The sequence below is a fragment of the Stenella coeruleoalba genome, assembly GCF_951394435.1.
Source record: "Stenella coeruleoalba genome assembly, chromosome: 1".
Taxonomy (NCBI): Eukaryota; Metazoa; Chordata; class Mammalia; order Artiodactyla; family Delphinidae; genus Stenella; species Stenella coeruleoalba.
The window spans coordinates 166,353,657-166,373,923 of record NC_137169.1 but is presented as its reverse complement, the minus strand read 5'-3'; the positions used below and the strand labels follow the sequence as shown (position 1 = coordinate 166,373,923).

The 20,267-nt window shown below is 45.3% G+C and overlaps 1 protein-coding gene across 1 annotated transcript in view; it reads left to right on the top strand.

Annotated features, from left to right (window-relative positions):
- Positions 1-20,267, top strand: part of KCNH1 (potassium voltage-gated channel subfamily H member 1) — a gene marked incomplete at its 5' end in the record, with an annotated part of 382,492 nt that overhangs the window by 257,392 nt on the left and 104,833 nt on the right. The window contains 2 exons of the mRNA XM_079928220.1: positions 6,598-6,797; positions 12,575-12,827. Of these exons, the coding sequence (XP_079784346.1) occupies positions 6,598-6,797; positions 12,575-12,827 (453 nt within the window). The remainder of the gene's footprint in view (positions 1-6,597; positions 6,798-12,574; positions 12,828-20,267) is intronic.

The window sequence follows — 20,267 nt, the reverse complement described above, 5'->3', positions numbered from 1 at the left end:
GATGGGAGGGGGGAGGGGATTGTGACAGATGGCTCTCAAGACCAGGATGCTGTGAGGAGAATGCGGAGCTAGAGAGCCAGTTACATGTCGCAGAGAATAGCCAGGAGCTTAGGACCTGTGGCTTCCTGCTCAACACACTTCTTAGTTCCAGACTCACTCCTTGACCGTCTGCTTTCTGTCCCACCAAAGATCCTAGGGGTTGCGATGCCTACTTCCTTTGCCATTGCTCTTAACGTGTTGCTTCTGACTAGGGCTTCCTTCTATCTAGCGTTCATAGAATAGAACAGTCTCTCAATTTCTCTTCTCTCTTGCCTTTTGAGAAACTGTGAATTTTATCCCAAATGCTGAAAGATAGCTGACTAGAAATAAAAAGTATCCTTATTAATGCTTATCCTTCCCTCACTCCATCCTGTGATTACTATTACCACCCTGATCATCTACTCTTTCTCACCTCTCCTCCCTTTTCCTTTTCTTGTCACTTTGATCTGCTGGAGGAAAGTTAAGAAAAGAATAAAGGGAGAAAAGAATAAGAAATAAACCCAGAAAGATGTTCTTGAAATGAAGGGCATAAATTCTTGGGTCGAAAGGGCTTATTGAAAGCCTAGCACAATGGATGAAAACTGAACCACAGCAAAAGGTACATCCTTATGAATTTGCAGAACATTGTGAAAAAAAAGAGCTTCTAGAGAGAAAAAAACAGGTTCACTGTGAAAGATGAAGGATTTGAATGCTTTTGACTTCTCAACAGCAAGACAATGGGCAATGCTTCCAAAATTCTGCGAGAAATGATTTCTAATCTAGACTTCTACATCCAGACAAGGTATTAACTGAGTACGAGTCAACATATTAGGTCTCAAAGGTTTTGCTCCCTTATAGCCTTTCTCAGAAAGCTATTAGAGGATGTCTTCAACCAACAAAAGCAAGTAAACCAAGACACCAGAAGACACGGGGTGCAGAAATTGAGGGCTCTAACTGGAATAAGTGGAGTGATTTCCCAGGATACTGGAGTGGAGACAGCTGGCATTAGATCAGTTCAGAAGCCTCCAGGGAGGACTTCTTTATGGAAATGGAGTGGATAGACCAACTAATGTGTTTTAATATGTTAAGAAGAAACTTATTTATCTGTGGGAGAGTTTGGAGTCAAATTAGCCACAGGTAAGCTAAGCAAATGAAAAGACAAAGTCTGTTATTAGAAAACATTGCAGGAAAGGAAAAGTAACCGCAGTCATCATATGAAAAGTAATTACATGACTTAGATGCGACTAGCATTCATCTAGTTATAATATAAGCACAGATAATTGTCTCACCAAGATGGTGATATAAATATCCTGGGGGCAATGGGAAAAGGAGTGGGGTTTGAGTATGAGATTGGAAGTAAGGGATGGGGTAGTAGGAGGAAGCTAATTCTCAGAGGTGGGTGGATGGTGCCTGAAACTGAAGCATCAGCGCACAGTGATTTGAGCATGATGTTCAGATGTGGCGATCAATAGCAGAGCAATCAGCTAATTGAAAGTGGCTGCTTCTGCAGAACAGGAAATTGACAAGGAAGAAGGCTGAGAGGACTAAGGATTTAACACAATGTCTTGGCCATTTAAATGACGTGTATGTATAATGTATACAAAAAGAAACACAAAATTTTCTAAAGAGAAATGAAAACTTTTGCTGCCCTTCCCCCCAAATTCCATACAGCAATTTCTAATTAAGGGTCAGAGAATACTGTCTTATTTTTCTCTGGGTAGGACCCAGAGCTCTTGGTGTGATACAATATTAACTCTTAACCACTCAAAGAAAGAAACCTGCTCTTATCCAAATCAGCATTTTGCCTTGGCGTTGGTAAAGGTCTTCTTACTTCTTTCCCAACTTGGAAGGACCTAACTAATCCACACTGAGAGTCATCCAGCGCATCCTCTTCACTGTGGGGTTCAGTTATGGCCAGTGACACAGCGACGTTACAATCTCCCTCTCTGCCTCCCCATACCACACTCAAATATCTGTTGAAGTCGTAGATGGACTTTAGGTCTTCCCTTCCGGTTAGGTTTTGAGTATTTAAAGGCATAATGCCTCCTGTATAGATATCAATAAATAAAATATACACATTCAGAGCATATAACCCTACTTCACATAAAATTAGAGAAGGGACACTGAAAGCGGAATTACCCGTTTTTAATAATAAGAACATTTCATAATAGTAATAATAATTGAATAAGGCCCTCCTGAGGAGCCTTAACCTTCTGAATGCCTCAGAAACAAAGTAGGGTGGGAGCAGCCCTGGGCTGTACATGATGGACGTGGCATCACTGCCTTAACTGTGTGACCAGCACCCCAGCGTCTCAGACCTGCACCTGGTTCTCAGATCATGGACAAGAGAGCTATTCTTACTGTATTGATTTGGTGTAACTAGTTTTTTAAGCTTAAGATTCAATCAATTTTTGGCAGCCATTCTAAAAAAAGGCGCCTCTACTCTGCATTCTTGACTTCTGGTTCACCGTGGACTGGAAAACAGAGCTGAGGCAGGAGTGCCATGCAGGCTTGTTGAGTTACGGTCAGACTCACTGGGAACAAGGCTGGTCCTGACCGCACTCGGTGGCATTACTGGGCTGGAGGAGCAGCTTCGATCCCGTCTTGTGTGAGGTTATTTCTGAGCTTAGAAGAGCTGTGTCTGCGTTATTCAGGCTTGACGACTTCTGCTTTTCATCTGGTTCCTTTTGTTCAGATTGGCACCACTCCTGGCGCCTTTCCAGAGCTGGCAGTCCTCTTTCCCATCCTTGTTTGCAATTCTTGTTGGGTGGATTCGTGTCCTCGGTTTTCCAGGCAGCCGTGTCCAGTGCTACTGGGCAGATTTAACCGAAGATTTCCTTCCCTTCCTTCTAGAGCTATGCCTTTATTATTTTTCCCTCCCTTAGTCTGTCAGCCAAGCCTGAGTAAGATTATTTGAAAGAAATGATTGGGGTGTATCCATACAATGGGTTATATTCATCAGTAAGAAGGAATAAACTATGGATACCTGCAACAGCATGAATGGATCTTGGACATTCTGCTAAGTGGAAAAAGCCAGTCTCAAAAGGTCACATACTGTATGATCCTATTTATATAATGTTCTTGAAATGACATAATTATAAAAAAAGGAGAAGAGATTAGTGGTTTGTGGCGGGGGAGTGATTATAAAGGGGTAGTAGAAGGGGATGGCTGTGGTGATGGAACAGTTCTGTATTTTGAATGTGGTACTCAGTACATGAACCTACGCATGTGACACTGTGACACAGAATTATACATACGCTTTACGGCAATGTGAATCTTCTGGTTTTTATATTACGCTCTAGTTATATAAGCTGTAACCAGTGAGGAAACTGGCTAAAGGGTACACACATGGAATCTCTCTGTACTATCTTTACAGCTTTCTGTGAATTTATAATTATTTTAAAATAAAACTTTTTTAAAAAAAAAAACTATTGCTATATGCAACAACATGGCTAAATCTCAAAATAATTATGCTGAATGAATAAGCCAGTCAGAAAAGGAAACAAAAAAATACAGATAATTAGACTACATCAAATCTAAAAACTTTAATGCTGCAAACCATACCATCAAGGAAGTGAAAAGACAACCGACATGATGTGAGAAAATATTTGCAAATCATGTATCTGATAAAGGATTTATATCCAGAATATGTAAAGAACTCTTATAACTCAATAATAAAAAGATAAACCCAACTGAAAACCGAGCACAGGATTTGAGTGGACATTCTCCAAAAAGACATGCCAATGGTTATTAAGCACATGAAAAGATGTTTAACATCATCAGTCATGTGAGAAATGCAAAGCAAAGCTACAGAGAGATAACAGTTCGCACTCACTAGGATGGCAATAATCAAAAAGACAGATAATAACAAGTGTTGATAAGGTTATGGAGACATTTGGGACCCTCATACCCCACTGGTGGGAATGTAAAATGGTGCAGCTACTTTGGAAGATACTATGACAGTGCTTCAAAATGTTAAACATAGTTACCATATAACACAGTATTTTACTCCAAGAGAATTGAAAACATGTTCATACAAAAGCTTGCACAGCAGTGTCCATAGCAGCATTGTTCATCAGTGGAAAGGTCCCAAGGCCCATGAACTGATGAATGAATGAATGAAATACGGAATAGCCATACTATCCTTAATATTGTGAACATTCGTCAACGATAAAAAAGAATAAAGTACTGATGCGTGCTACAACATGGGCGAACCTTGAAAATGTTCTGCTAAATGAAAGAAGCTACTCACAGGAAGCCACATGTATTATTTAATTTATAAGAAATATCCAGAATAGGGAAGTCGAAAGGGACAGAAAGTGGATTTGCAGTTGCCTAGGATTAGGGGATTAGGGAGGAAATGGGGAATGACTGATAAATGGGTACAGGAATTTCTTTTGGGGGGGGGCATGAAAATATTCTAAACTTAGATTGTGCTAATGGTTGCACAACTCTATAAATGTACTAAAAGCCATTGAACTGTACATTTTAAATGAATGTATTTTATGATGTTTAAAAAGAATATATACTGTCTGATTACATTTATATAAAATTCTTGAAAATGCAAGCTAATCTATGGTGACAGAAAACATCAGTTGCTTGGAGATGGGAGGCGGAGGGGGAGGGATTATAAATGCACGTGACAAAACTTTTAGCGGTGATGGATATGTTACTACCTGGATTGTGGTGATTGTCTTATGGGTGTCTACATATGTCAAAGCTTATCAAATGGTATACGTCAACATGTAAAGTTCATTGTATGTCAGTAGTAACTCATTTTTGGGCTTCCCTGGTGGCACAGTGGTTGAGAGTCCGCCTGCCGATGCAGGGGACACGGGTTCGTGCCCCAGTCCGGGAAGATCCCACATGCCACTGAGCGGCTGGGCCCGTGAGCCATGGCCGCTAAGCCTGTGCGTCTGGAGCCTGTGCTCCGCAACGGAAGAGGCCACAACAGTGAGAGGCCCACGTACCGCAAAAAAAAAAAAAAAAAAAAAGTAACTCATTTTTAAAGTAAGGCATAGCAAAAGCATGTGAAATTCACTAACATGACAAATATTTATTGGGTACTGGCATAACATTAGCTCCCCCGGCTGCAATGGCAAGGAAAAGCTGAGTCCAGCCTTCAAGCTATTGTAAGGGCACAGGCAAAGAAAGAAGAATATGATTGCAAAATGGTGTCTATAACACGAGCTCAGTGGAAATACAGATAGTCCCTGACTTAGGATTTTTCGACTTTATAATGGTGTGAAACCGATATGCCTTCAGTAGAGACCGTACTTCCAATTTTGAATTTTGATCTTTTCCTGGGCTAATGATATGCAGTATGATATGCTCTTGTGATGCTGGGCAGTGGCAGTGAGCTGCAGCACCTAGTCAGCCACGCGATCACAAGGATCAACCATTCTGTTTTTCACTTTTAATACAGGATTCAATAAATTACATAAGATATTTAACACTTTATTATAAAACAGGCTTTGCTTTTCACGACTTTGCCCAACTGTAGGCTAATGTTCGTGTCCTGAGCGCGTTTAAGGTAACTAGGCGAAGCTGTGATGTTTGGTAGGTTAGGTGTATTAAATGCATTTTTGACTTACAATATTTCCAATTTATGATGGGCTTATTGGAATGTAACCCTATTGTAAATGGAGGAAGATCTGTATGCCTGGGGAGTTGCAGTCACCCTCACGGGGACGGATGGAGGGGAGGAGTGTTGGGGAGGCTTCCTGGAAGAGGTAGCACTTGAGCTTAGCATTCAAGGGCAAATGGGGGTTACGTGTAGAATGTGGGGTTTTATGATGACGTAATGGTCCTTCTTCATGACACTAATGTAGGCGGAGCAGCAGTAGCATGTAGTAGGTGCTTGTTACATCTCCAGGGGACCTGATTTTATTCTGTTCATATCAAAGCCATGCTTTTTGCCCCAGGAGCCACATCACAGTGAAGTGGATTGTTGTGTTGACATGCACCTTAACAATAAATACAAAGCAAAGATATAACATCCTTCAGTGCTGTTGGCAGACTTGCTGTTATTTAATTATTTGTGATTACATTTTTAAAGTCTGTTTGCTATGTTGTTTTGCTGTGTGAGAACCAGGACTGAGTGGCACGTTCCCCATCCTGTCTCTGGCAGGTAGTGTAGTTGGCACATAGCAGGGCTTTAAAATGATGGCTTGCTGATAGGTTTGGATTTGGGCTGGTCCAGAGCACCTAACACATTTGACTGAGGGCTTCAGCCATGGTTCAAGCTTTTTGTGAAAAAACGTATGCAGTGAAGCAGTCCAGTTCTCCTGTACCCAGCCCCCACTGCTGTCTGTCTCCTACTTCTGGCCCCAGTCATGCCAGCTGCCCCACCCTAGCCCTGCCTCCCACAAGTTTGTCCTAGTGGCCTGGTGTTTGGAGACTCTTTCTTTGGGTCCACTCCCAGAGGCTTCATGGGGTGAGGTTCTTCTGAGAAGGTCAGAAGCATCTGCCAATGGGTGGGCAGCTCTGACCATTGGACTGCTCTGAGGAAGCTGGGCGTTCTTGGGCCCTAGTTCACGGACCACTGATGTGTATTTTTCCTCCTCCTCTCTTCTCTAGCACTTCTGTATGCCACCATCTTCGGGAATGTGACAACCATTTTCCAGCAGATGTACGCCAACACCAACAGGTATCATGAGATGCTCAACAGCGTCCGGGACTTCCTGAAGCTCTACCAGGTTCCCAAGGGACTAAGCGAGCGCGTCATGGATTACATCGTGTCTACCTGGTCCATGTCCAGAGGCATCGACACAGAGAAGGTAAGGAGGCGACAGGCTCAGGTAAACCACTTGTCTCTCGGCTTTCCCAGGGAGACCTGAGGCTCACCTAGGGCAGTGCTTCTCACACCTGACTGTGCATCTGAATTCTCCTGGGTATAGTTTTGGAATCCCAGGTCCTACCTCCAAAGATTTTGATTGCTTCCAGATCAGCCTTTCTCAAGAACTGGCAATTAAGAGATATTATTTTAGAAATTGGAAAGGCAGGGGTGTCTCCTGGAAAAGAGACGGACCTGCAGTCTAACTGTCTAGGACAGGATTTCCCAGGCTGGTATGCTGATAAGAATCAGGGCCACCCAGGGTGAGATGGCCAGTGTTACTGATTTTCCTTTCACCCCGGACTCCAAGATGGCACAGAATTGCTGCTGATCCGCTCTTTATTCAAACTTGCGCTATTTTGTTCATCATGGATTTTTCTGCATGAATTTTGATTTTTCAGAGTATTGCCCTAAACTCTGATTTATCTTGATGACTGAGTTTTTAGCATCTCCTTAAATTTTGTGTCCAAGGCTGTTGCCTTACTCTAGTCTTGGCTCTGCTGAGAATCCCATGATATGGTCATTAAAAACAGATTCCCAGCCACAATCCCAGATCTTTGGAATCAGAATTTTGTGGGGAGGAATGGGGTGGAGCGGGGATTGGAAATCTGCATTTTTAACCAATGTCCTATTAGTTAGACGAGCCTGGGAGATACCGACCAAGGGCTTGTGCCTTAATAAGCAGTTGACTTAACCAGAGCATCCCTTAGGCTCCTTTTTAGGCATCAGTTTTCCCACCTGTAAAGTGGAAATGGCAATAAATATCTATCATTCTCCAAGAGTTGCATTATTCTAGATGCATTTCAATAAAGTGAAGAAAATTTGGTGGTACTGGAAAGAATAGAGAAAAGATACAGTGGACTTTCAATTAATCATTTATGAATGATCTCCTTTGTAATATTTGCTATGAGCAAAGATGTAATCCTAGGTTAGTTTTTCTCTGCTTCTCAAGTCTTTTTAATAGCACTTCTCCCTTTAATCACCATTCCTTAAGTACTCAGGGAATACTAATACCTTTCATTGTTAGAATGAGGCAAACAACGATATCACGATTGCAAAAGTACCTTATGACACCTTCAGAGCCAAATTCAGCTGCCTTGGGGATCAGCTCTCCATGCTCCTGGCCTTTCTCCATTGGAAGAGTCAGTTGAGAGTTGACAGTTTAATTGGGGAAATTTAACTAAATTTTACTGATCCCAACTTAAACAGAACAATACCTTGATTGATTGAATATCTGCCATAATAACAATAACCAGCTACCCTGTCTTGAAGGTGCATTAAGAGCAGATGTTTGGGCTTCCCTGGTGGAACAGTGGTTGAGAGTCCGCCTGCCGATGCGGGGGACGCGGGTTCGTGCCCCGGTCCGGGAGGATCCCACATGCTGCGGAGCGGCTGGGCCCGTGGGCCATGGCCGCTGGGCCTGCGCGTCCGGGGCCTGTGCTCCGCAGCGGGAGAGGCCGCAATGGTGAGAGACCCGTGTACCGCAAAAAAAAAAAAAAAAAAAAGAGCAGATGTTTACTGCACAACTGCACGTGCCTGGCCCTGCATTCGAGCTTCACTTAGGCTTCATGACAACCCTGGGAGGCATCCGCTCTTATTTCTATTGAAGGGGTGAGGACACAGCAACCCAATTAATTTTATTAATTGCCCCTGGTCACAGAGTTCAGAATGGCAGAGTCAGGGTTGGAACCCAGTTTTGTCTGACTTCAAAGCTTGTGCTTTTCCTACTATTACTTTTTTGTTGTTGTTTTTAATTCAAAACATGTACTGGAGGGAAGAAGGACGAGTCCAGGTGAAGTTGCCCTCATTTCTCAGACAGGCAGGTCATCGGCTGGGTGGGACTTCATCCCTGGCTTTGCTAACCCCTGGCGCCACTGTGCCTGTTGTTTCTGCTCTGCCGTCTCAACCAGGTCCCTGTAGCTTCTGTGGGTGCCTGGCAGCTGATGGAGCAGAAAGGAACTTTGATCTCTCAGCCCTGGGGCTCCCTTTCCCAGGGGCCAGGATGCCTTTGTAAATCTGGTTGTTGGGAAAGAAACCCTTTCCTGCCCTCACTGCAGGTCTGGGCTGGGTGGCTGCCCATGGGAGACAGCACCCATCAGCATTGGCCCTCTCTTCCCCTCCCTGCTATCTCCCTGGAGGGCTCTGGGATTTGCCCCACGTCCTGGTCCAGATGGAAGGGGGACTATTGTGACACTCAGTGCAGAGCCCAGCCCGGCCTGGGGTGGCCGCTATTCCTTGGCAGGCAGCTCCTGGGGAGAAAGCCAGTCCCAAGGTTCTGAGCCCTTCCCTGGTTTCCCTCCCCTCCAATCCAGGTCAGAATGGTCGATGATGACCAGGTGATGTGTGTGCGATGGAAGGGTGGGAGTGCTGGGCAACTCCGGTATTACCAGTAATTATCTGATGACCTTGAGCACATCATTGGTCCCTCTGAGCCTCAGTTTCCTTGTCTGTGATACATGGAAACTAGATGACTTTTAAGAATAAGGCTGACCTCTAAGGCCCTTTTAGCTCTGACCTCCTGGACTTCAAAGCCTCCCTCAGGCTGACCTGCTGCTCTGCTCTGATAACAATGTCAGACATGGCAGCTCCCATGCATTGAGCCCTGTCCCGCACCGGGCATCGTACCAGGACTTTCACACAGCAGCTCAGGGAATCCTCTGAAGAATTCTATACTCAAGTTAGAAGAAGACGACTTGGGGAAAGAAGCATAGCTTCAAGTCCACACGACTAGTACATGTGGAAGCCAGGACGTGAATCGAGATCTGCTTGATCCTAAAGCCTGTTCTCGCATCCATGCTTCATCCTAACCCCCACCCCTCCTCTCCCCCAGGGAGACTCCATGAAATTCTGTGGGGACAGCTCCGTGGGGCCTTCGAAGCCTCAGGGATCAGCAAGAGTGGTCTCTCCTCAAACCAAGTGGAAGGGCAGGTGGCCCGGGAAGGCTGCGGGGTCTTGAGCTGACACCCGCCCTCAGAGAGAGGCGTTCAGCAGCCCCTGCCAGTGTGAAGCCAACAGAAGAATGATGGAGATGCTGATGGAGATGCTGACGGCCGTGAGAGTGTAATTTCTCAACTCCAAGTGCCCTCTCCTCTCCACATGTGCTTTCCCGTGGCTCTGGAACAGTGGCCATGAATAAAGCATTATCTCCACACTCTGCCAGCAAAGCCCAGCCCAAGGGAAAGGAGATATTTAAAGGTGAAATCACCTAGAGAACAAATCTTTGTTTCAAACCACTGGGCACGGTTTTGACATGACAAGCAAGTGTTCCCCACTCCCTGGTGTTCTGCTTGGAGAGAAGAGGATCCAATTTAAACCTGCATTTCTACAGGAGTCTTGTTTTACTGAACCTGAAGGAGAAGTACTTAGTGAGCGCTCTGCCTAAGCATTGGCTGTCTGAGTTTTCCTCTGCCTCAGTCAGTCCTCCATCCCCACTCCCAGAGAGCATGCTCACTTCCTTGGCATCCTACAGCCCCAGAGCAAGAACGCAGAGACACATAGAGGACGAGGACCTGCATTTATTGAGTCCCTGACTGGGGCCAGGTGCTGTCCTGAGGATGTGTACTGGTAGATATAATTTCATTGAATCCTCGTAAGGCAACATTAGCAGCATGCTTTTTTATAGAAGAAACTGAAGTATAGAGCAGTTAAGTCACTTGGAGAGGAAGGAACTGGGATTTCAACTGTTTGACCTCCTCTTTCCAGTGCAGAGCATGGGGGCATGCAGAGGGGTGGGATTGGAGCAGAGCTGTCCTGGGCAAGGTGAGATTTGAGCTGGGTTTTGAAGGAGGCTGAGGGACTTCCAAATTCGGAGGTGAGGGCTTCCCTGGTGGCGCAGTGGTTGAGAGTCTGCCTGCTGATGCAGGGGACACGGGTTCGTGCCCTGGTCCAGGAAGATCCCACATGCTGTGGAGCGGCTGGGCCCGTGAGCCATGGCCGCTGAGCCTGCGCGTCCGGAGCCTGTGCTCCGCAATGGGAGAGGCCACAACAGTGAGAGGCCCGCATACCGCAAAAAAAAAAAAAAAAAAAATTCGGAGGTGAGCACCAGATGCAGAGGCAAATGTCCTGTGCTGAGGCGGAGAAGCAGGGGTGGGGAAGTAACCAGCACCCCAAGGAAATGTCTTCACTTAACACGGTTGATTTTATGCCCCCAGCTTTGTTCACAGGCTAGGACAGGAGAAAGGATTATTTTAGGAACACTCCTGACTTTTCTGGAAAACTACACTTGAAGGTGTCCTCTTGTGTTACTTCGTGCTTGCTACGTAAGGAGCTATGAATGATTTCTTGCAAAAATTTAGTCCAGAGAAATATTTCTCTCCATAGGAAAGGCTGAGACATTTTTATTTCTTTGGAATATGAGACCCCCATGGCCTCTTACAGTTCCCATTTTGCCTTGAGTTCCTAGACGCTGAGAGTCAAATTACAAGCCCTTTTGTTTTGGGCAGCGTTATCATATAGGAAGTGATTTGTATCTAAACTGGGCTCTGGAGTCAGACTACCTAGTTGGAGAGCCCAGCTCTGCAGTTTCCTGGCTGTGCAACTTTGAGCAAGTTATTGATCTTTCCTGTACTTCAGTTTCCTCATCTGTAAAATGGTACCATAATAGCACTTACGTCATAGGGTTTATGTGAGGATTTCAATTAGCTTGAAAACATAAAATCACAACTCTCCTGACTTTCCCTCTGCTTTCTTTCTTCATTGTTCTCCTTAGCACTTACTGCTAAATGTTACTTATTTTGTTTTTTATTTGCAAATAGCCCTAACCTCTAAATTTTACTTATTTTGCTTGTCCCCTCCCACTAGATAGTAAGTCACACAAAGGCAGGAGGTTTTGTTCGCGCTACATCCTCAGAGCCTAGAATGATTCCCGGCATACAATAAGGTATTCCATAGATGTGTGTGAAATGAATGAATGACTCCAAAGTGCCTAGCAATGCCTGGCACGTAGGAAGTGCTCAGTAAATATTACTTAATATCTTTCTTCAAATCACATCCACCTTCAATCTATCAACAGACCATGTCAGCTGGATCTTCAGAATACATTTGGAATTTGATTACTTCTCACTGGCTTCCCTGCCAGCATCCCAGTCCAAGTCCCCTCACTGCTCACGTAGACACCTGCAGGAGTGAGCTAACTCGATTCCTGGCTCCACTCCTGCCAGCCTACAGTTGGCCCTCTAACTCCACTCTGGAGCTGCAATGATCGTCTGAAAATATAGAGGATGCCCTGTCACTCCCCTGTTCCAAGTCCTCCAGTGTGTCCCCATTACACTCAGTATCATAATCAAGATCTTTTCATAGTTTAAAAGTCTCCACATGCTCTCGTGCTTGACGTTCTCCTGAAACCTCATCTCCCGTGCCCACCTTTCCCGTCATTCACACTGGCTATTGCTCAGGTCTCCTCACAGCCTTGGCTATTCCGCTGGAATGTTCTTCTTTCATAGGGCTCCTTCTGACACGTTACGTAGATGTCAGCTTAATTGTCACCTCCTCAGAGAGGGCTTCCCGGATTTCCTGTCTAAAGGGTCCCAACATACTCCCAGCCCCCGACTCAGGCCCCTGTCCTGAGCATTTAGCACAGATTTTGGGGTCACTGCGGCTGTCTTGTCCATTGGTGCCTTGAAAAGTACGGTCTAGTCTAGTGGGTGTTGCTTCCGTCCTGCGAAGCAGTGAGCTGGAGGCCACACCGAGGAACCTGACACTTTTTCTCCCCATGCTTGCCAGGTCCTGCAGATCTGCCCCAAGGACATGAGAGCTGACATCTGCGTGCACCTGAACCGCAAGGTGTTCAAGGAGCACCCGGCCTTCCGGCTGGCCAGCGACGGCTGCCTGCGGGCACTGGCCATGGAGTTCCAGACGGTGCACTGCGCCCCAGGGGACCTCATCTACCACGCGGGAGAGAGTGTTGACAGCCTCTGCTTTGTGGTCTCCGGCTCCCTGGAGGTGATCCAGGATGACGAGGTGGTAGCCATTCTAGGTAGGTGTTGCCTTTGCTGGATGGAAACCTGCTGGTACCTGGGGTTGGTTTAGCTACTGCCTTCAACCAGAAATGGCTCCACAGGGCAGGACCAATGGTTGGCATCCATACATCTATCCAGCAAATATCTGAGTGCCTGTCTTGTGCCAGGCAGTGTTTGAAGCGCTTGGGATGTTTCAATGAAAGAAATGGATTTTGTCCCACAGGGGCTCTACTGGGGAGAGGTGAACAAATTAGCAGACATTTGTATACAGTGGAAGGGACATCTAGTCCGGGATTCAGGTATTGGGGATGGCTTCCTGGAAGAAATGACATCGAAGTTGAAACCTAAAAAATGAATATGAGTTAACATGGTGAAGGGAAGGGACAAAGGAGTATTCTATGCAGAGGGGAAAGCATGTGTGAAATCACCACAGAGAGAGAGAGAGAAGTCATGATTCATTTGTACAAGTGTGTGTACTCAGTGTGGCTGGAACACGCAGAGTAAGGAGGGGTGTGGTGAGAGATGAGTCTGGGAAGGGAGCTCTGAGCCCTAGGCAGATCATGGCAGGCTCTGGAAGCCATGTTAAGGGACTTGGATTTTATTTTGGGGAGCCAAGGAAGGGTTTAAAGCAAGGGAGAGGCACGATCAGATTTGTACTTTAGAAAGATAATTGTAGTTGCAGAGTTAATTGAAGGGGGAAGACCGGGGTAGGGAGATGAGCCTGGAGACCTGTTATCTAGGGGTAAGTTGGTGGAGCCCCGAACTAATATTTGTGGTGGGCAGAGGGAGAGAAGCAAATGGAGTTGACATATTTAAGAAGTAGAATCAACAGCACCTCATGATGGTTTGGCTGTGGGAGGAGAGGGAAGTCAATGAGGACTGCAAGATCCCTCACTTGGAAACTTGGGAGGCGGCGTGCCAGGCACTGTAAATAGGGAGTGTGGGGGGAGGAGGCATGACATGGGGGAACGTGGGTATTTGGTATTTGAGCATCAGTGGCCTTTGAGAGATTCATCTGGTTGCCTGAGGCAGCTGCAGAGCAGCTCTTTAGTGGGGGCATGTTTACCTCTCTGAGGGGGCAAGCCCTCATAATAATACCCATCATTTATGGTCATCTATTCTGTATCAGGCATTTTACATACAGATGCTCAGTTCATCTTTACAGTAACCCTATGAAGTAGTTTTATTATCCCCATTTTGTAGATGAGACACTGACAGCTCAGAGAGGTTGAGGAACTTTCCCAAGTCTTCATAGCTGGTGAGGTCCATGGAGCCAGCATCCTGGGGTCCCTCTGACTCCAGAACCTCTGCTCTGATCTATTTAGCATCACTTCATTCCCAGTGTTAGTATGTAGTTTGCTGGCCCATTCAGTTGCCAGACACTGCTAGACACTGTGGGCTGCTTTTTTTTTTTTTAATCTTTGGGTGTGCTTTCTTAGGAAACTGAGGCAGGGAGACGTTGTTAAACTGAAGTTAGACTTGAGATTCAAACCAAGTATCAAGACAGAGATAGTATCTTTTTTCTAAAGCCTAAACTTTGTTTCTGCTTGATTTGAGAGTATATGATATGCAGCTTCTTTTCTCCCCGACCCTGAGCCAACTTGCCCCCTTGATCATATTCTACTCAGGTTAACCCAAGGATGCTTTGTATTCCTTCAGCGTGTGCTGACAGATGGTGGGAGGGAGGCTGGGATAGAGATTCAGTGGGGGATGGAGGCTGAAACTGTTTGTCGAAATAAGTTTTGGATTCCTAGTGTCCACTGAACTCTGCAGACAGGATTATTATTCTGTTCCTTGCCTTTTTCATCCACAGAGACATGAGATTTGACGTGTGTGTAAGGAACAGCACACATTAAGGACAAAGCCATTGCTTTAGTATCACTGCAGAGAAAGGTTACTTACCTCTACCTTTAATACTATCAGTGTCCCCAATAAAGAGGACTTTCCTTTAGTGATGGCTCTCTCAGGACATTTGCCTGGCTGGGAGGAAGAGTCACTAGTGACTCTTTCCTTATTTGAATTTGAATTTGATCCTTTGGTGTAAGGCATCTTTCACCCATTCCCTTCACTGATAGCTCACCATATGCCTTTCCGAGGGGTCTAGCCTCAGACCAGTGCCATCTTCCTTACATATTCATGCTCAGGGCTTCCTTACTGACACCTCACCACGCCCACCACCCCCACCCCCACCACCCGCCCTAAGCTAAACAGCTGCACTATTAGGGGTTGGGTTTGGACACCTAGGCATGGAGGTAGGAAGAGCTGCAGAGGGTGAGGAAGGCAAATGATTACTTCCCAGCCCCATCTCATTTCTCCTCAGCCGGGGCTTCTTGTGGGGAAGCAACCAGGGCTTGGTTCAATTTTGATTTATTTGGTCAATTGACTACTTCTCCAAGTCCAGCCCTCCGCCTCGGTCCCTCCTGGGCATCCTGCCAGCTCTAGCCAGCAGCGTGGACAGGGCCTCTGAAATAGCTCAGCAGCTTCAGATTCAAAGTGGTTGCTGCCCTCAAGCTGTCCAGACTTGAAAAAGCAGGTATCCCCAGGAGCCAGATTGGGTCCAGAAAGTAGGTCCAAACTTGACGTCCTAAAGAATCTTTGACATTTCAAGAGGCTCTTATTCTTTAAAAGGATAACACGGGCCCTTTGAATGAACTTGACCTCTGGGCCAAGAGGTGTAAGAGAGTCCAAGCTCTTTTTCCCTTGGAAACTTCAGAGTTTTGTTGTTGTTGTTTTCCTCTAATTAGAGTACCTTCTGCTCAATGAACTGAAATCAGTTAGTTCTTGTAGAGAGGGTTTAAGCATCCAATGGCTATTAGAACTAGATCTTTAGTGTCCTTTGATGCTTTTCAGTTCAGTCCAACTGAAATTTATTGAGGCAACTGGCACAGAGGTGGGGATGCATCACTGGATCAAGCATGAGCCCAGCCTTCAAGGAGCTGCTGCAAGGAGTTCCTCAAGGAGGAGCCTGACATTATTTAAAAGGCACCAGTCACACTGCTTGGCAACTCTTACCATAGAGAGAATACAAGTGCTTGTAGAAGGTTATAGGACATGTAACTATTGAGCAGCTACTGTGTACCCAGTGCTCCAGTGAGAATAGCCAGGGAATCCTTAGTTACCATAAAACAGGAGGCTTTTGGAAAAAGCCCAGAACTCATCCATCTCATTCCTTTGGTCTCTAGTCTCTTGTTATCAGTTCACTCATTTACGCTCTGCTCATCTGTTTCCTCCTTCCAGTTCTAACATTCCACCCCCATTCTCTGTTTCATTTTAGCACAGACTCCAAAAATGAGGAAAAGGGTCAGGACTCATAACTGAGTGTGTTCAGTATGTGTTAAAAATAAAACCCTTTCTAATAAAAGTTTTCTAGAAAAGTGTTTTTCAAACTTTCTTGACTCAACGTATATTGTATCATGAGCTAATAAACACACGTTCACACACACAATTATACATAAAACGCAGCACTGAACTCTTGCTGCGTGAAATGCAACCTCGTGTTTTCTACTAGATTCTGTTCACTTTCATTTAAAAAGAAATGGACCGTCATGACCCACTAAATTACTTACTTGACCTGCTGTCAGCCCGCAGTTTAAAAACATGGTCCCACAAACACAGACGACCTCTCTCCTGGATTGAAAGCCATGCTGTCCCCTGAGGACAGAGAATATACTAGATGATCTCTTGTGTTCTCCTTTCCCTCTGAGGTTCTCTGCCTGATTTTTGAGGTGATACCCTCCTAACCTCCTTTTGGAATTCTCTTAGAAATCACTTCGTGGCTTCTCTAATTTAGTTTCTTGGCTCTTTGAAATAAATTCAAGCCTTTAGCCTGTGCATTTTATTCATTAGATTTTTTTTTTTTTTTTTTTTTGCGGTACACGGGCCTCTCACTGTTGTGGCCTCTCCCATTGCGGAGCACAGGCTCCGGACGCGCAGGCTCAGCGGCCATGGCTCACGGGCCCAGCCGCTCCGCGGCTTGTGGGATCTTCCCAGACCGGGGCACGAACCCGTGTCCTCTGCATCGGCAGGCGGACTCTCAACCACTGCGCCACCAGGGAAGCCCCATTAGATTTTTAAAAAGTAATCTTCTTCTAGTTTTTCATAGATATCAGAATAAAAAGTCACAGGTCCTCATTCTGTCCCTGCCCCAGTGGTACTCTTAGCATCTGCAAGTCAAGTAAGTTGTTATCTCAGTTCTGTGTTAGTTGACCAATGTAAATGAGAGATGAGCTTTCATCAGGGCTCAGCTCGAGTGTGATCCGTCTCTCTGTGTTTCCATCTTATAAGTGCAGTGTTTAAATGCTCCTGTTTCACTGTGATTTAGAATCCCTGTAGTAACTTTTATGGGTTTTGCATTTTAATACTTAATTTATATTTTAATCTCAGATCATCTTGTATCTTTTTGTTTTGGTTTGGTTCATCGTCTTGGGCAAGACAGACGTTTTTGTTGCCAGGCTACACTGAGTAGTGGAAAGAGCCCTGGACCTGGGACTGGAGATGTAACTGTGACCCCAGTTCTGCACTAACTCCCTGCAGGAGTTGCCACTAACTGGTTAAGTCTCCAAGGCCTCCTGTGGTTCTGCTAAGACCATCACACTGCCACAATTGCATGTCGACTCATCTGTCGCCTATGAGCTGAGGTCCTTTGGTTTCATATCTCTGGCATGGCCCAGCACATGGAAGGTACTGGGGGCTGTTTGCTGAATTGAGCTGAATTGAATTGAAAGGCAGAGGCTGGGCTGTGAAGGGCCCCATGGTCCAGAATAAGGGGCTGGACTTTATCTTGGGGGGATGAGGGGCCCAGAGAGGGTTTTAAACACGGGAGTGACATGAAGATTTGGGTTCCACAAATATCGAGGCATGGAGGCTAACAGGGAGGCTCAGGTGAGAAATCATGAGGGCCTGAGTGAGGTGGTGGAAGGGAGATGGGGAAGAAGAGCCAGAGAGAGCGGGAGAGGGGGAACCTCCAGGATATGGAGCTGAGAACCATGAAGGGCAGCAGTGGGACGTGGGCTGGAGAGGCAGATCTGGGCTAGCCCGTTGACGTTTCTAAATGTGAGCCTGAGGAACGAGGTAGTGGGAAACCACCAAGGGTGGTGAGTAAAGTGTGACACTGTTGGAGCTGTGATTTGCAAAAATTAACGAATTTGACATAGAGACAAGGAGACCATTAGGTGACTGCGGCTTATAGTAAGGATGAAAGGTGTTATGGTGTGGGCCGGAGAAACCGAGACAGGAGTCGGGCTGCCAGATAAAACACAGATATCCAGTTAAATTTGAATTTCATATAAACAAAGAATAATTTTTAGCTGAAGTATTTCCTAAATATTGATGGGGCATGTGTATGCTAAGATGTACCCATTTATCTGAAATTCAGATTTAACTGGGTGACCTGTACTTGCTGAAGCTGGCATGGAAGGGTCAGGTGGCTGAGACATCCTGGGAGGAGAGTCTGAAAGGTTGTAAATAATAGGATGTGGGGAGCAGATACAGGGAGGTGAGAGGGGACTGACCCCCGGTGGGTAGAGAGACGGAGGCGCCGACAACAGAAGAAACCAGTCAGGAGGAAGAGGTGGTGAGAGGGAAAGGTGATGAGCTCGGTTTGACTTGTTGCGTTTAAAGGCCAGTGGGGTATCCAAGTGGAGTGTTTAACAGCTACTCAGAAAGGCAGGTCTGGAACTGGTAAAAGAAGCTAGGGCTCAAGACAGAGATTTAGGATTCAGAGGAAAGAATAGGAACCTGGGGAGAAAAAATAGGTGCAGAGTTAATAGAGCTTTCTACAGGAAATTCTCATAACTTTAGAGCCCAGACAGAGGGGACTGGTTAAATCAAAAAATATGGTAAATCAAGGCAGTTGTTATGATGGTATAGAAGTTTGATTGGAATGCAAAGTGTTTCAAATATAATGCTAAGTGGAGAAAAAAGCAGAATATATAACTATATATGCAGTAACTGTAACTACATAAAAATGCATATGAGTGGAAGAAAGATGGAAAATGTACCAACACGTTAACTGAAGCTTTCTGCATGGCGGTCTTAAGAGCCAATATTTTCTACTTTTTCAATATATTTCATTTATTTTATACAATGCACACATATCCTTTTATAAACAAAAGGGGAAAAATCAAGTCAATTTTGAATTCTTATCTGTAGCCATCCTGGAAAATTATCACCTGCTTTCAGTGGAAGATTTGTGATGTGTTCACTTAGTGGAGAGACATTTGGCTAATTTAATTTTATCTAACTGCAGTTGTGAAGAACAGAAGGAGAATTGTCATGATGTTTCCAAGCCACGGCTTTAATGTAACCATTTATGTGTGGGCCCCCCTTCAGATAGCTATGCCAACATTGTTTCCTCAGACTCAGTATAGTCTCCACGAGGAAGGCTGGTGACCCATACTGGGGTGAAATTTTAATTCCTTTAAGGAGAGCATTTGTATCATAGGGTAATTTCTAACATCCATCATTTTTATTTCTTCTTTTTAAATAGGTCCATAAATTTTCAGCTCAGCATTAAGCTGGATCAGAGGGAATTACAGGAGTTTTTCTGAGCAGGTCAGCAAATTCCTTCTGGAGTCAGGCTGACAATGCAGCCACCACCTGAGGACGCCAAGGTTCTTGCACTTGGACTGGGGGCCAGTCCTGTCCTCAAAGTCATCCATCCTAAGTCATTCATAGTCTTTCAAATCCTGTCCCACCTTACATTATTCCACTCAGACCCATCTTTTCATTGATCTGTTGATTAGTTCATTCCATAAAAATGCCAGGTGTAGTGCTGGGTCTTGGAGATAAAACAGTGAACCAAACATACACTCCTGGCATAGAACTAACAGTCTCACCAGGGAAACAGACAAGTGAACATGCAGTTTCACGTATAAAATAGAGTGCCAGGAGTTGTAATAAGAGTACGAACAGGATGCTATGGGAGCTTATAAGACAGGCATCTAATTCAGCCCAGCCAGAAGAAATCAAGGAAGGCTTCCTGACAGAGGTGGCATCTGAGCTGAGACTTCCACGATGAACCGAATTCCACCAGGTGCATGGGAGCAGGGTGTGCTGAGCATAGGGGATTAAAGAGAGAGTGTTCCCTGGCAGAGGGGCAGCATCTGCAAAGACTTTAAAAGATAAGAGTCAAAAATCGCATTTGTGTTTAGAAAGATCATCCTGGCTGCTGTGAAGAGAATGGATAGCAGGCAGGGAGACCAGTGAGGAGGGTGCTGAGAGATGAGAGAGGCCTGAACTGACTTAACAGCAGTGGGAATGGAGAAAAGTATAGACAGATCCAAGAGATATCTGATAAATTATCAGAGCTTGGTCATTTATTGAATATGGAGACAAGCAAGAGGGTAGAGTCTGCAATGACTTGGACAACTTTCACAGGGAGGAAAAACACTGGAGGATGGGCAGGTTTCCCTGGGTGCAGGACCAGTTCCAGTTTTGAATCTGTGGATCTGAGCTAA